Here is a 15226-nt window from a genome sequence, read left to right as displayed (position 1 = left end):
TTAAACACAAGGTAAAGCTCCATTAAAGAGCCAGGATGTTCGTCTTAGGTGGATATTTCTTGATTTTCAGGGAAGGAATGTGCAATTAACTGGGAGGATTACGTTATAGCCAGCTAATGAGGCACCACGGAAGTGTAACAGTCATTTTTAATTTCACAGCAGTGATTGCTTACAAATACAGACTAAAATATTTATTGCAAATATTAACTGTAGTTATTGAAAAGTGTCTGAAGCCCTGATTAGAAAATAGTTATTTTGATGGCAATGAATTATGGAGTGGATATTGTTTTCAATCCTAGGAGTTTAAACAAATATATAAAAAAAGACATTTTCTATAATATTTCTCATGCAGTGACAGTTTTTAACTCTGATGCTTAGAAAAACAGGTATATGATGGGTACAATAGTATTTCATCATTCTATAGATTGATACATGTCAGCATGGCCATGAAGGGATTTTAATCTTCTGGAGTTTTAGAGGTTGTTGCCTCGTATTATGACTTATTCTGTAGCACCGAAGTCAATAGGAACTTGCAATTGACTTCAAAGTGTGCCGGATTAGGCCAATTTTGGATGATGAAGAGAAAGCTAGTTATCTTTGAACTCCATTGAAGAAACTCGCACTGAACTTTGCAAGATAAAGTAATGCTGTTGCAATCCACAAAGGGAAGAGTACATGCTTAACATTTACTATTGAAAAGCAAGTCTTCTATATAGAAATATTCTCTAAAAGAAAAATCTGATGTACTGACGAGTGAAACTGGAATTGCTGAAAACGGTAACATTAAAGCTATTCCTGTGAGAGAGGATCATAGACAAGTGTAGCAATGATATCTTTACAAGATTGCATTTGCCATCTTTACAGCCAGAAACTCTGCATTTCCAAATAAATGGTTTAATTTGACATTAGTCAGTTATTCATTCCCTTAGTAGTAAAGTTATCTAGTTCTCACATATGCTCAAGCTAAGTTCAATTTGCCAAGTGAGGTTCTTTCCATTTCTAAAGTCTTCTCCTGTGTAATTGCAATCTTGTCAATCATAATTATTAAAAACATGTTGAAGATCAGATCTATCACAAAGGTCTTGTCAGCGCTAATTTCTCTGTAGTTGTTAAATATTTCCACTGGCACACACATGAACACCAAGGCAAAATCGTAAAAAACTTGTTTGTGTTTCCACTCACTTATTTGCCAGGGTGATTTTGAACACTTCTTAGAAATTTTGCTTAAAGCGTAAACATAACGTTACTGCACCACATGCTGAAAATTGGGCATGTACTGTGGGTGAGATACTGACATCTTTTCCTGACTTTTACGGGGTACTGATCTCATAAAAGTAACAAAATTACATCAATTTACACTTTAAACAGTCAAATCCCCATTTAGTTGTGCCTCAAATAGTCTCGGGGGGCTTATTTGTATTAAGCACAACTGAATGAAAAACACAACAGCTTGAAACTAATTGCACACACAAAATTTCAGTTCCATTATCATCATCTTAAATATACTGAATCTGTCTATGAATTGTACATAAATGCGGTGGAAATACAGAGCAGAGCACACACCCAGCAGCTACAGCTTTTGTCTACTCAGGCAGCACTTTTTAAAGCTTTATGTGAAATAAAAGGTCAGTGACTGTCAAATAGCCTTGCATAGGTGGAAAAAACATTGTTAAATTTAACACAGTATTTAAAAAATAAATGCTATTTATCCACTGTGAACAGAATGGGGCTGTATGCTTTCTACACTTGAGGCAAGTATTTTAATTTAAATAATATAAAAATGATCAGTTTTCCCATTTGGTGTGGGTCCAGAGATGAATCTCTGATCAACTGATGTGCAAATATACACATTTCTCATTTAAAACCAAACACTCAGGTAAATGTGAAACTATCACATTAGAAGACTAATTGCTCAGAAATTGTTGACTATTTACAATATACAAAGTGGAAATGGGTCTGATTTATAGCAGACAGTCTGTTATTTGGGGTAATACAGAAATTGGAGTCTGGTGTGTGCATTACATTGGCCTTTTACAAGATACATGGAAGCAAGCAGTAATCGGGTAATGTTACTTCCTGATGTATACAAGCTTCGTTTGAAAGGAAGTATCTGCATTTAAAATGCTGTCTTAATTAACTGCATTTGGATAGCCCCTGACAAATGCATGCAGAAAAGTTTAGAGGAATGGCTCAGTTACCATCATGAAATATCCAGTGCTTACAGAAAATAATTGGTAACGAAGGGCATGACCAGTTTTTGGCAGATGTGAATGCTGAGGATAGGGAAGATTTAATTAACAGAATAAACTTTAAGATCTGTAGACAGCAAGAGAGTTAGTGCAATAGGTTATCAAAAATTATGTGTCATCCATTAGTGGGTTGTGAGGTTTCCTGTGGACTGTGGCCTCAAAGATCTAGTGGACTAATTGTTCATATCACACCTACTTCTAAAATCACTACAGCACCATAGCTTACAGACTATATTCTTGCTCTCTTCCATAAAATCATAAAACAGGTGAGAAAATTATGGGTGCAATTTTTAGAGAAACAGCAGAAGAACATTTTTTACTTTTCACATAGGTTGCTTTGGGAGGCTACATTAAAGTGTTTCAGTTTAAATTAATTCATAGATCACAATGGAATTCTTCTCACATGTACCAGGACTAAGGTGTAGAAAAAATGAATAGAAAAGTGTTATTTACCTTTTACACAATACAAAAACCAGGGATCATTTGATGAAATTAAATAGTCAGAAGGTTTAATACAAACAAGAGAAAGTACTTTTTCACACAACACAAAATTAACCTGTGGAACTCATTGCCATGGGATGTTGTGAAGGACAAAAATATAATGGGGTTCAAAAAAGAACTAGATACTTTCATAGAGGATAGGGCCATCAATGGCTATTAGCCAAAATGGTCAGGGATGCAATCCTATGCTCAGCGCGACCCTAAACTTGTGATTGACTATTTATCCACTGCAGGAGTGTAAGACAGGGTGGATCACTTCATAATTACCCTGTTCTTTACACTCCTCCTGAAGCTCTGGTACAGGCCACTGTCAGAGACAGGATACTGGGCAAGAAGGACCGTGGTCTGACCCAGTATGGCAGCTCTTATGCTTTTATGAATGAGACACTGTAGTAAAACTGTGAAACGGGTAGGGAAAGAGACAGGTATCTTTCACATGTCTGGAGAACTGTTTTGGCAATACACAGACTTTACATGTCTGGCATCACTCATGCCTCAGTCTTAAAATTATGACTTCACTGCTTTACAAGAGGCAATAGGTAGTCACTGAAACTGGACATCAAATGCTTGCAACAGCATGTGTATCTAAAAGATTTTTTCTGCAGACCTTACTAACGACTGGAATTATAGCCTTGGTGAAGTAATACATTCATTTGTAAAAAGCAAAGTTATTTGGAGAGAGTGTTGCCTCTGCATATCCACACTCGTGGGATGAGCCCTCCCAGAACACTGATTTTGGGGAAGCTGTGCCCTTTGGAACAGTGCAAGCTTTCCTGTGCAGGACTGAATATTTGTAGCTGAGTTTATGAGTCTCTCAGCAGTCCCCATCTGCCTACGCTCCTTCTGCTAAAGATGCAATAAGAGCAGGACGCTGAGGGGAGGAAGGACTGACTGTAGTGACAAGTCATTGTTATAACTTTCACTCCTGGGAGCAGTGTAGAGTGAACAAGTGAAGAGTATGCCTCTACTAGCCAAAGGGCTACGAAGACACATGAGCCCAGAATCCAGCAGTGATTCAACCACTGATACTTGTGAGTCTGACTTTTGCTATCAGAAGTGAAACTTCAGAGAGAAGGGCAGCTGGATTCTCTTCTGGTTCACATATCAACAGAATTGGTAGCTCAATTCCGTTTGGGAGGATACCAAATCCTCCAGCAGCTATACTAGAACAGTCTCACTGAACAAAGTCAGGAGCAACTGAAATGAGGGTTTTGTCATGGAAACGCATACAGTATGTAGCCTTAAGTAAAGCTGTTGTTACTGTGGATGCTATAATTACCCTTCCCCATGCTGCCAGAGTTCTACGAAACACATGAAATAGAACTATTGCTCCTTTTATAAAGCCCAAACCAGAATTTCAGCCAACCTCTTTAGAACAGCCGTGCTCTATTGTGTCAGGTGAAGTGACCAATGCTGTACTGCATGAGTGACTGTGTTATGAGGTCCATGATATATTTTGATTGAAGGTTTTTAAAATTGTGTGTTATGCAGTATTAGAAATGCTAATTGAGCCAAAGTCTGTACAAACCTAGAAAGCTCAAATAGCCTAGATTTATGCTTCAGAAAACACCTTTCCATTCTCCAAAATTACAAGTTGGAGGACAGTGTGACTAAACCAAAATTCTGCTTTGTCAGGAAAGTTTATAAATGTAAATGCATGAATAATATTCAAGGGAAACAGCAAATGTGAAGCCTGCAATGCGAAATACAGCAGCAGGGTCTGGATAATTACACACCACCTTTCCAAACATGAAGGTTACAAAATGACAGAGAGCGTCACATATTTTCAGATTCAATAACAGGAACGTACGAATTGCCAGACTAGATCAGACCCAACTCTAGTCTAGCATCCTGTCCCTGACAGTGGCCAACACCAGATGTTTAGGAGGATGGTGCAAACGCCCTGCAGTTTATGGGATTATTTATTAATAATAATCAGTTATGGAAAGATGCAATTTAAAAACAAAGGTTAACAAAAGCTAAGATTTAAACTGCATAAAGGTGGGAGGATGCTAAAATTTGGTGGCAAACGTCAACACACTACAGGAAGCCTTTGAGTACTGAGCGGGGGAGAAGGAACTTAAACCAGGTAATATTATATTCCTCCATCCCTGAAATTGAACAATGTTTGTATTAATCCCCTGTATAAAATGAAGTTATTCAACATTATAAAGCATGAAAATAAATATCCAACATTTGAAAATACTCAAGAGAGTTGGCAACCTATATTTGAGAAAGGAACCCTCTTCAAGATTTCCCCCCAACGTTCCTTTCCTTTTTTAAATCTATCAATCCATATTATGGCTACTGCCAGTTACCCCAAGCACAGATATTTATGAGCAAATGCAGACTAAGCATGTTACGTTTCCAAAACATTCAAATCTTCACTGGTTAGGAGAGTAGCCATCCAACTCAAGGTTCAGCTTTCCCTGTATATTTTATAGCTCCCACAAGTTCATTGGAAGCACAAGTGTTAAACCCAAGGTAAAGAGCAGTTCTGTACCTCTGCTTGAATACTTGTGACTGATCCTGTAATTCCATTCTCAGCACTTATATTATTAGAGCTGTTGTTTGGAGAACTGGGACCAGATCCAGGAGCACTGTTGCATGCAGAGTCTAAAACACATTCAAAAACAACGCTTAGAAACAGTATAAACTATCTCTGCAATGCTATTTGGAGAGATCTATCAGGGAAAACAAAAACCCTGAAGATGTAATAAAACATTTCTATATTGAGAATATATCAACAAAGATGTACTTTCAAACAGAGTGTCCAAATACTTATATCTTTTCTCTGCAACCTTTTTTTGCATAGTGTGTCAAGAACTTTAAATATGATTAAGCACACAATAAACAATTTAGAAAGCAGGAACAAGCCAAGTCAGTCTATGTCAAACTGTTCTACTACAGTTTTATGAAGTGCCTCCTCCAATCCACTTTAGCATTTTATCTTAATCATGCTCTCAGTCTTGCACAAGTAAGTAACTTTCTGAGCTTTGACATTTTCCCATGCACTCTTCTTGTATATTTGAATTTATTCATGTTTTAAATGGAAAGATACTTTCATTACTGACCCTTGACAGCTTTTTCACACCAGCACCAACATTCACTTTTACAAAAAGTGCCCCAATGAATGTAAGTGGTCATGCCCTTAGTGGTTATTTGTTAAGAGCTGACAGTGTGCTCAGCATTCTATGAGAAACAGTTATTTTCCTGAGGTGCTGTCATCTACAGAATTGTAGCTTCAGCAGCACACAGGACCTTAACACCAATCTGGAGCTCTGGTCCAGTACTGAGTTAAAGGGAACAGTACTAATTAGATAATTAATACCACTTCCCACAGCACCTGGGTTTTCCTTAGAAGTCTCCCATCCAAGTACTAGTTTCTTTCCATTCCCAACAGAGAAGCACTAGGAAAGGGCTGGAATCAGAAGAGTGTGAGCAGGTCTCCAGGGTTCCAAGTGAGGAAATAATGAACACAGAGGGTGAAGTCTGACTTTCAAGTATACATTTTTTTGCCCCTGGATTACTGGTAGACGCCTCCATATGCTGCATTCATCTCAGGACAGAAAAATGGGAGGATAATTGAGAAAATAAAAGGCAACCTCATAAGAGTTGTTTTGAGTGTCTCCAGACATCAGTCTCTTTACACTTATTGTCCTGCAGCACTAGCTGGACAACTCTTTATCTTCATGAAAACGTGCAAAGTTCCCAGATATTACACTAAAAGTCCTCCATGTAGACAGTGGTCAAAGACTCTCAGAGGTAACAAAAACCCACACAGAGTTTGTCCCTCGGGAATCCTAGTCTGTTTTGGCCACTCACTAATTACTGATTGAGCTTTCCCTTCCCGCTGTCTCACTTGCAGCGCTTGTCCCAGGCCTACACATCTAGAGCTCTAAGCCTCTAGAGATGGGTGTTCTCTTGTTCAGGGAAACTGCCTTTGAGGGCTTCCACACCCACTTTATATTATTATTCCTTCCTAATTACCTATAGCTTCTTACTTCTGACAGGGATGGCAGGATAGGACAGATAAGTCCCTGTCTCTAGGACAGTTTTTATCTTTGAAAACTCATGGCGATCGGGGGAGGTCCTCGATGACTGGAAAAAGGCTAATGTAGTGCCCATCTTTAAAAAAGGGAAGGAGGAGGATCCGGGGAACTACAGGCCAGCCAGCCTCACCTCAGTCCCTGGAAAAATCATGGAGCAGGTCCTCAAGGAATCAATTCTGAAGCACTTAGAGGAGAGGAAAGTGATCAGGAACAGTCAGCATGGATTCACCAAGGGCAAGTCATGCCTGACTAATCTAATTGCCTTCTATGACGAGATAACTGGCTCTGTGGATGAGGGGAAAGTGGCCGTGTTATTTCTTGACTTTACCAAAGTTTTTGATACGGTCTCCCACAGTATTCTTGCCAGCAAGTTAAAGAAGTATGGGCTGGATAAATGGACTATAAGGTGCATAGAAAGATGGCTAGATTGTCGGACTCAATGGGTAGTGATCAATGGTTCCATGTCTAGTTGGTAGTCGGTATCAAGCAGAGTGCCCCAAGGGTCAGTCCTGGGGCCGGTTTTGTTCAATATCTTCATTAATGATCTGGAGGATGGCGTGGACTGCACCCTCAGCAAGTTTGCAGATGACACTAAACTGGGAGGAGTGGTAGATACGCTGGAGGGTAGGACTAGGATAAAGAGGGACCTAGACAAATTAGAGGATTGGGCCAAAAGAAATCTGATGAGGTTCAACAAAGACAAGTGCAGAGTCCTGCACTTAGGACAGAAGAATCCCATGTACCGCTACAGACTAGGGACCGAATGGCTAGGCAGCAGTTCTGCAGAAAAGGACCTAGTGTTTACAGTGGATGAGAAACTGGATATGAGTCAACAGTGTGTCCTTGTTGCCAAGAAGACCAATGGCATTTTGGGCTGTATAAGCAGGGGCATTGCCAGCAGATCGAGGGACGTGATCGTTCCCCTCTATTCGACATTGGTGAGGCCTCATCTGGAGTACTGTGTCCAGTTTTGGGCCCCACACTACAAGAAGGATGTGGAAAAACTGGAAAGTGTCCAGCGGAGGGCAACAAAAATGATTAGGGGACTGGAACACATGACTTATGAGGAGAGGCTGAGGGAACTGGGATTGTTTAGTCCGCGGAAGAGAAGAATGAGGGGGGATTTGATAGCTGCTTTCAACTACCTGAAAGGGGGTTCCAAAAAGGATGGATCTAGACTGTTCTCAGTGGTAGCGGATGATAGAACGAGGAGTAATGGTCTCAAGTTGCAGTGGGGGAGGTTTAGGATGGACATTATGAAAAACTTTTCACTAGGAGGGTGGTGAAGTACTGGAATGGGTTACCTAGGGAGGTGGTGGAATCTCCTTCCTTTGAGGTTTTTAAGGTCAGGCTTGACAAAGCCCTGGCTGGGATGATTTAATTGGGGATTGGTCCTGCTTTGAGCAGGGGGTTGGACTAGATGACCTCCTAAGGTCCCTTCCAACCCTGATGTTCTATGACCCCTTCCTGCACTCATCCAGTGTGGAGTGTACACAACCCATCACAACACAACCACGAGGATTTTGTAGTTAAAATTAAACTTCACTTTATAATTCTATTGCTGTAAACCCTTATTATATGAACAACAAAATGCCCACAACTTCACGTATGTTACCGCTATGTTCTTAACATCCCCTCTAACCAGGGCAAGTGGGACATCCGACCTGAACCCAAAACTTTTTTTTAACAGCCTATAAAGCTGCATTTCCCAGCTCCAGTGCAGCACTGCAGATTAGCTGATTTCGCGGCTATCAGAAAATTCTTCTGGAGCACAGAGCAGGCCCATAGGAGCCTCTTATTTTGCATATAGCACAGTTTTCAGTGTTTCTCTTTTTATTATCTAAGAAGTATGCTTGGCAGAATTCCGCTGTTTTTTTTTGTTTTTTTTTATAATTTTGACACATAATATATATGTTCATTTTTAAACGTTTTTATCCATGTAAATTTTCACTGTTGAAGGAAATTGTATGAGCGGGGGGAAAGGAAGTAGACTATAATTAAATGAGAGCAGCCATTGAGATTCAAAAAGTTAAAGCTTTATAACTGTTAAAACACAAATTGTCAGCATCACATGTCAAACTATATAAATTAAATATCCTTAAAATCAAACTAATAAGTTCTCCAGCAGCATTTTTCTTATTTTGCCTATCTGTAAATTTTGACGGTCATCACTCGAAATACTTTTTTTGTCAGTTTGTGGTTGCACAGTGAAATCAATGTTTACCAACATTTACCAATAGCAATCTAAGCCTTCCAAGACTACTTAGAAAGCAGAAATCACTGCGACCTTTTGACAGCCATTCCAACTATGAGAAAATAGGATTTGGCTGACCCCAGTATAATTTTCAGGTAGCTGTGACATAACAGCCTGATGCAATCTGGGACATTTCACTGGAATGTCTCAGTGGAAATGGAGCCAACTGGTATGACTTTGGGGACATGAAACAAATTTTGTTTTAGTTATTTAATTGCTGAAACCCCCTTAACCTGGTTAGTGGAGTAATTCGGCACATATTATGGTAGGAGTAGAGTAAATAAGTAGATTTTACTGTCCTCTATAATCAAGAGAAATTTAAGGATTAAGTAACAATCTAAAACTGACTGCCCACCTAGTAATCATTAGACGTCACATACTCAAAGGTATTTTCTTTCTATAAATCTGCTACTAATCTGATTATTCCAAGCACTATGCATTTTACTATGTGACTCTACAGGCTCTAGTGGATCGACATCCATTGCTACCACATGTCCCAGCCACGAAACTATGGAACCGTCTCTGAGCTTCCGCAACTATCTTCTCCACACCCTTCAAACAATACTATGACTTCTCAAGTCATGCTTCCCAATACACTTGTGAAGAATGAGAAGCCAACAACATGACTTATTTGAGTATCTATATGTAACAACGACAGACCCTGGTCGTCGGTGGGTGGGATTGAACCGGGGACCTCTGGAGCTTAGTGCATGAGCCTCTACCACATGAGCTAAAAGTCAACTGGCTGGCAGATAAGGCTGTAGAGCAAACGCACTAATCTCTCTCTCTCTCTCTCTCTCTAAGTGGTCTCCGTGCCACTAGATGGGACAGAACACCACACCCAGAAGGTGTGTGGGTAACACATACATGTATGAGCATGCTTACTGAACAAATAGGAGAACTTTTTTCCGCTGCCCAAAGCCTTATTCCTGACATTGTAAGCAAAAGTTAGTACTCAGCACTATTCCTTCCTATATGAAGTTAACCTACAAACAAAAGGAAATTCTTTTCATCCATGGACTTGCCCAAAATAGCAATGTATTTTCTATTCTATTGCAAAGATATGAGAGCTATGACATTACCAAGATGCTCATTTAGTTCAGTGATGACACTGGAAGTGGAGAAAGGCTCTTTCAAAGTGACTATTGGAGAGTTGGAGAAGAAATTAACCAAAGACTTCTTTTTAAAATGCTGATCAAGGATGTGGTTCCTCCTTAATTAGACATGTGACCATCACCCCAGCTGACAGGAGCGCAGACACTCAGCAATCAGAGCACTGAGGCAGAAAATCCTCCTTTTTTTTCCCCAACATCACTGTGCTTTGAAATAAAATTACTTTCTGAGGTTGTGAGACCTCTGTAGCACTCCATAACATACTGCTTTATTCATGAATGTAAAGCAGGCCTTCATACCTTTAGAACATAATTTTGGAAATAAAAGGTGATTCTGTGTAAAAACAGCCTCATTACTCTTTCCTGTGCCTTGCCTCCTGCTGCCAGTGTTGGTCTTCCTCTGTCCAATTAAGTGAGCACTAAGCACCAGCATTTTGAGTGAAGAAAATCCAATTAACCTGAAGTTTCACTACTGCCCTTCAACTTTCTCCACAATGGGCACCTGGGGCGCTTAATGAAAACCTGGACTTTGTAGAAAGAATATTTTGGTTGGATAGAAAACACATGCACTTCTGTAAGTAACAGGTCATAAGCTATGATTTATTGGATTCCACGTTTATTACCTAAACAAAAGAAAAACATGTGGCACTCAATTTATCTTTGTGATACATTCAAGCCTTAATTTCATCCAGGGATATTCTCTGTGGATTAAAAGTACAATTTTCCCCTGAAAAGTGGCTGTAAAAATGGCATTTTCAACTCAACACATGAACTCCGTATTTACCTAGAGTCTGACCCGCTGACTGTAATGACCAAAATAAAACGTTCATGCTTTTCATTCCTATTAGTGCAGCAGGAGCCCAGGCAGCTAAGAGCGTAAGCAGGAATCTATTCCTGGCTGTTGATCAGCCGCCTCTTTTTTTCATTTTTTTTCAAAACTTAGTTCCAGTCAGTTACATCTGTAGACACCCAGCAAAGACGGGTGTGCATAGGTGTCACAGAGGGCACCATCTGAAAACAATGAGGTTGCACAAGTGTTACAAAGGCCCTAATTTGGCCTGCAGAACCTTTGTAACAGGCAGTAGCATAAGAAGAAAGAAATAAGCATGCTTCTCAGCTCTGTTGTGGAGTTTGCAGGGCTGCTGGTTAGAAAAAGCATCTCCTGCTTGTAAACCAAGAACATTTGGTAAGGAGATAACACACCCACACATTCACTCATGGAACCAATGATGCCATTTCTACAGAGCCACTTTTCAGAGCAGAGCTGAATTTTAAGCTGCATGAATTGTGACACTGTGCTCTGAAGTGCCAGGAAGGTCTGAGAAAAGCAAAAAGTGGTTGTCTAAATATACTTACACACAGCTCTCTCTAGATGGTGCTAAAAATTAAACTTTATGATAATCTAGAATCTTACCTAGTCTACCTCCTAATATGAAATTTCTCCAAAAAAGAAATGTTGATTACTTCTTGCAAGAGGTTGTAAAATAAGTAACTTCTGAGTATATCATCATCTATGGTAAAACAACACATAACGTGTTTTTATATTTAAAGTAGGACTGTCAAAAATCGCAGTTAACGCAAGTGATTAACTCAAAAAAATTAATCGCAATTAAAAAAATAATTGCGATTAATCACACTTATAACAGTAGAATACCATTGAAATTTATTAAATATTTTTGGATATTTTTCTACATTTTCAATACCTATTTCAATTACAACACAGAATACAACGTTTACAGTGCTCACTTTATATTATTTTTATTACATATATTTGCACTGTAAAAACGATAAACAAAAGAAATAGTATTTTTCAATTCACCTCATGAAAGGACTGAAGTGCGATCTCTTTATCAAGAAAGTGTAATTTACAAATCCAGATTTTTTTTGGTTACATGACTGCATTCAAAAATAAAACAGTGTGAAACTTTAGAGCCTACAAGTCCACACAGTCCTATTTCTCATTCTGCCAATCGCTAAGACAAACATGTTTGTTTACTTTGACAGGAGATACTGCTGCCTGCTTCTTATTTATGTCACCTGAAAGTGAGAACAGGCGTTCACATGGAACTTTTGTAGCTGGCGTTGCAAGGTATTACATGCCAGATATGCTAAACATTCGTATGCCCCTTCATGTTTCGGCCACCATTCCAGAGCACATGCTTCCATGCTGATGATGCTAGTTAAAAAAAAAAATGCGTCAATTACATTTGTGACTGTACTCCTTGGGGGAAGAATTGTATGTCTCCTGCTCCGTTTTACCTGCCTTCTGCCACATATTTCATGTTATAATAGCAGTCTCAGATGATGACCGAGCACATAATCGTTTTAAGAACACTTTCACAGCAGATTTGACAAAACACAAAAAAGGTACCAATGTGAGATTTCTAAAAAATAGCTACAGCACTCGACCTAAGCTTTAAGAATCTGAAGTGCTGTCCAAAATCTGTGAGGGACGAGGTGTGGAACATGCTTTTAGAAGTCTTAAAAGAGCAACACTCTGATGCGGAAACTACAGAACCCAAACCACCAAAAAAGAAAAATCAACCTTCTGCTGGTGGCATGTGACTCAGATGATGAAAATGAACATGCATCAGTCCACACTGCTTTGGATCATTATCAAGCAGAACCCATCATCAGTGTGGAAGCATGTCCTCTGGAATGGTGGCTGAAGCATGAAGGGACATATGCATCTGGCATGTAAATATCTTGCAACATCAGCTACAACAGTGCCATGCGAATACCTGTTCTCACTTTCAGGTGACATTGTAAACAGGAAGCAGGCAGCATTATCTCCTGCAAACTGTAACCAACCTTGTTCGTCTGAGTGATTGGCTGACCAAGAAGTAGGACTGAGCGGACTTGTAGACTCTAAAGTTTTATATTATTTTATTTTTGAATGCAATTTTTTGTACATAATTCTACATATGTAAGTTCAACTTTCATGATAAAGAAATTGCACTACAGTACTTGTATGAGGTGAATGTTTTTTGTTTTTTACAGTGCAAATATTTGTAATAAAAAATAAATATAAAGCGAGCACTGTACACTTTGTATTCTGTGTTGTAATTTAAATTAATATATTTGAAAATGTAATAAACATCCAAAAATATTAACAATAAATGGTATTCTATTGTTGTTTAATCTCACGATCACAATTAATTTTTTTAATCGCTTGATGGTCCTAATTTAAATTAATTCTTTGATGAAGAACAATGGAGGTCTGCACAAGGCCCAAAATAATATGGCGTCAAAAGCATTTATCATTGGAGTGGTCCAGTTATGAATTATGCTTAGCACCTGGATCCATGGAGATGCCTTTGAGACATTTCATGCTGTATTTCCCAACAACCCGTAATTTCTACCATCTTGAAATACTACACTGGCTCCATATCTATATCTGATTAACACAAGATTAAAAACTAGAGTTGTGAAACAGAGCCTGTGGACTTGGAAACAATGCCTTCATTGATGAATGTCCAAGGACTAAAGGGTTAAGGGTGCCAAAGGGAGTACAGAGATCCTGACTGAAGAATTAATCAGATATATAAACAGGTTTTAAAGCTCGGAGCCTTGTATAGAATGCGACAAGAGGCATGGCTTTCAGTTGCTTATCCAACAATTACCCAACATTGGAATTAAGTGAGAAACTTAACAGTAACAAGTCACTGGGACCAGATGGCATTCACCCAAGAGTTCTGAAAGAACTCAAATGTGAAATTGCGGAACTATTAACTATGGTTTGTAACCTGTCCTTTAAATCACCTACTGTACCCAATGACTGGAAGATAGCTAATGTAACGCCAATATTTAAGAAGGGCTCTAGAGGTGATCCTGGCAATTACAGACCGGTAAGTCGAACGTCTGTACCGGGCAAATTAGTTGAAACAATAGTAAAGAATAAAATTGTCAGACACATAGAAGAACATAAATTGTTACGCAAAAGTCAACATGGTTTCTGTAAAGGGAGATCATGTCTTACTAATCTATTAGAGTTCTTTGAGGGGGTCAACAAACATGTGGACAAGGGGGATCCAGTGGACATAGTGTACCTAGATTTCCAGAAAGCCTTTGACAAGGTCCCTCACCAAAAGCTCTTACGTAAATTAAGTTGTCATGGGATAAGAGGGAAGATCCTTTCATGGATTGAGAACTGGTTAAAAGACAGGGAACAAAGGGTAGAAATAAATGGTAAATTTTCAGAATGGAGAGGGGTAAGTAGTGGTGTTCCCCAAGGGTCGGTCCTTGGACCAATCCTATTCAACTTATTCATAAATGATCTGGAGAAAGGGGTAAACAGTGAGGTGGCAAAGTTTGCAGATGATACTAAACTGCTCAAGATAGTTAAGACCAAAGCAGACTGTGAAGATCTTCAAAAAGATCTCACAAAACTAAGTGATTGGGCAACAAAATGGCAAATGAAATTTAATGTGGATAAATGTAAAGTAATGCACATTGGAAAAAATAACCCCAACTATACTCACAATATGATGGGGGCTAATTTATCTACAACTAATCAGGAGAAAGATCTTGGAGTCATGGTGGACAGTTCTCTGAAGACGTCTACGCAGTGTGCAGAGGCAGTCAAAAAAGCAAACGGAATGTTAGGAATCATTAAAAAAGGGACAGAGAATAAGACGGAGAATATCTTATTGCCCTTATATAAATCCATGGTATGCCCACATCTTGAATACTGCGTACAGATGAGGTTCCCTCATCTCAAAAAAAGATATACTGGCATTAGAAAAGGGCAGCTAAAATGATTAGAGGTTTGGAACAGGTCCCATATGAGGAGAGATTAAAGAGGCTAGGACGTTTCATCTTGGAAAAGAGGAGACTAAGGGGGGATATGATAGAGGTATAGAAAATCATGAGTAGTGTGGAGAAAGTGAAAGTTATTTACTTGTTCCCAAAATATAAGAACTAGGGGTCACCAAATGAAATTAATGGGTAGCATGTTTAAAAAAATAAAAGGAAGTTCTTCTTCACTCAGCGCACAGTTAACCTGTGGAAGTCCTTGCCTGAGGAGGTTGTGAAGGCTAGGACTATAACAGGGTTTAA

General features: G+C 39.1%; 1 protein-coding gene across 12 annotated transcripts in view; it reads right to left on the bottom strand.

Moving 5' to 3' along the window:
• The window catches only part of HDAC4 (histone deacetylase 4), a 459989-nt gene that overhangs the window by 102842 nt on the left and 341921 nt on the right, over positions 1-15226 (bottom strand). For all 12 annotated transcript variants that reach the window (XM_027823219.2, XM_043525826.1, XM_043525825.1 and 9 more), the window contains one exon: positions 5254-5366. In XM_027823219.2, coding sequence (XP_027679020.1) covers positions 5254-5366 — 113 coding nt within the window. The remainder of the gene's footprint in view (positions 1-5253; positions 5367-15226) is intronic.

This window comes from Chelonia mydas, chromosome 11, assembly GCF_015237465.2.
Source record: "Chelonia mydas isolate rCheMyd1 chromosome 11, rCheMyd1.pri.v2, whole genome shotgun sequence".
Lineage (NCBI taxonomy): Eukaryota > Metazoa > Chordata > Testudines > Cheloniidae > Chelonia > Chelonia mydas.
This window is presented reverse-complemented; position numbering and strand designations above follow the sequence as displayed.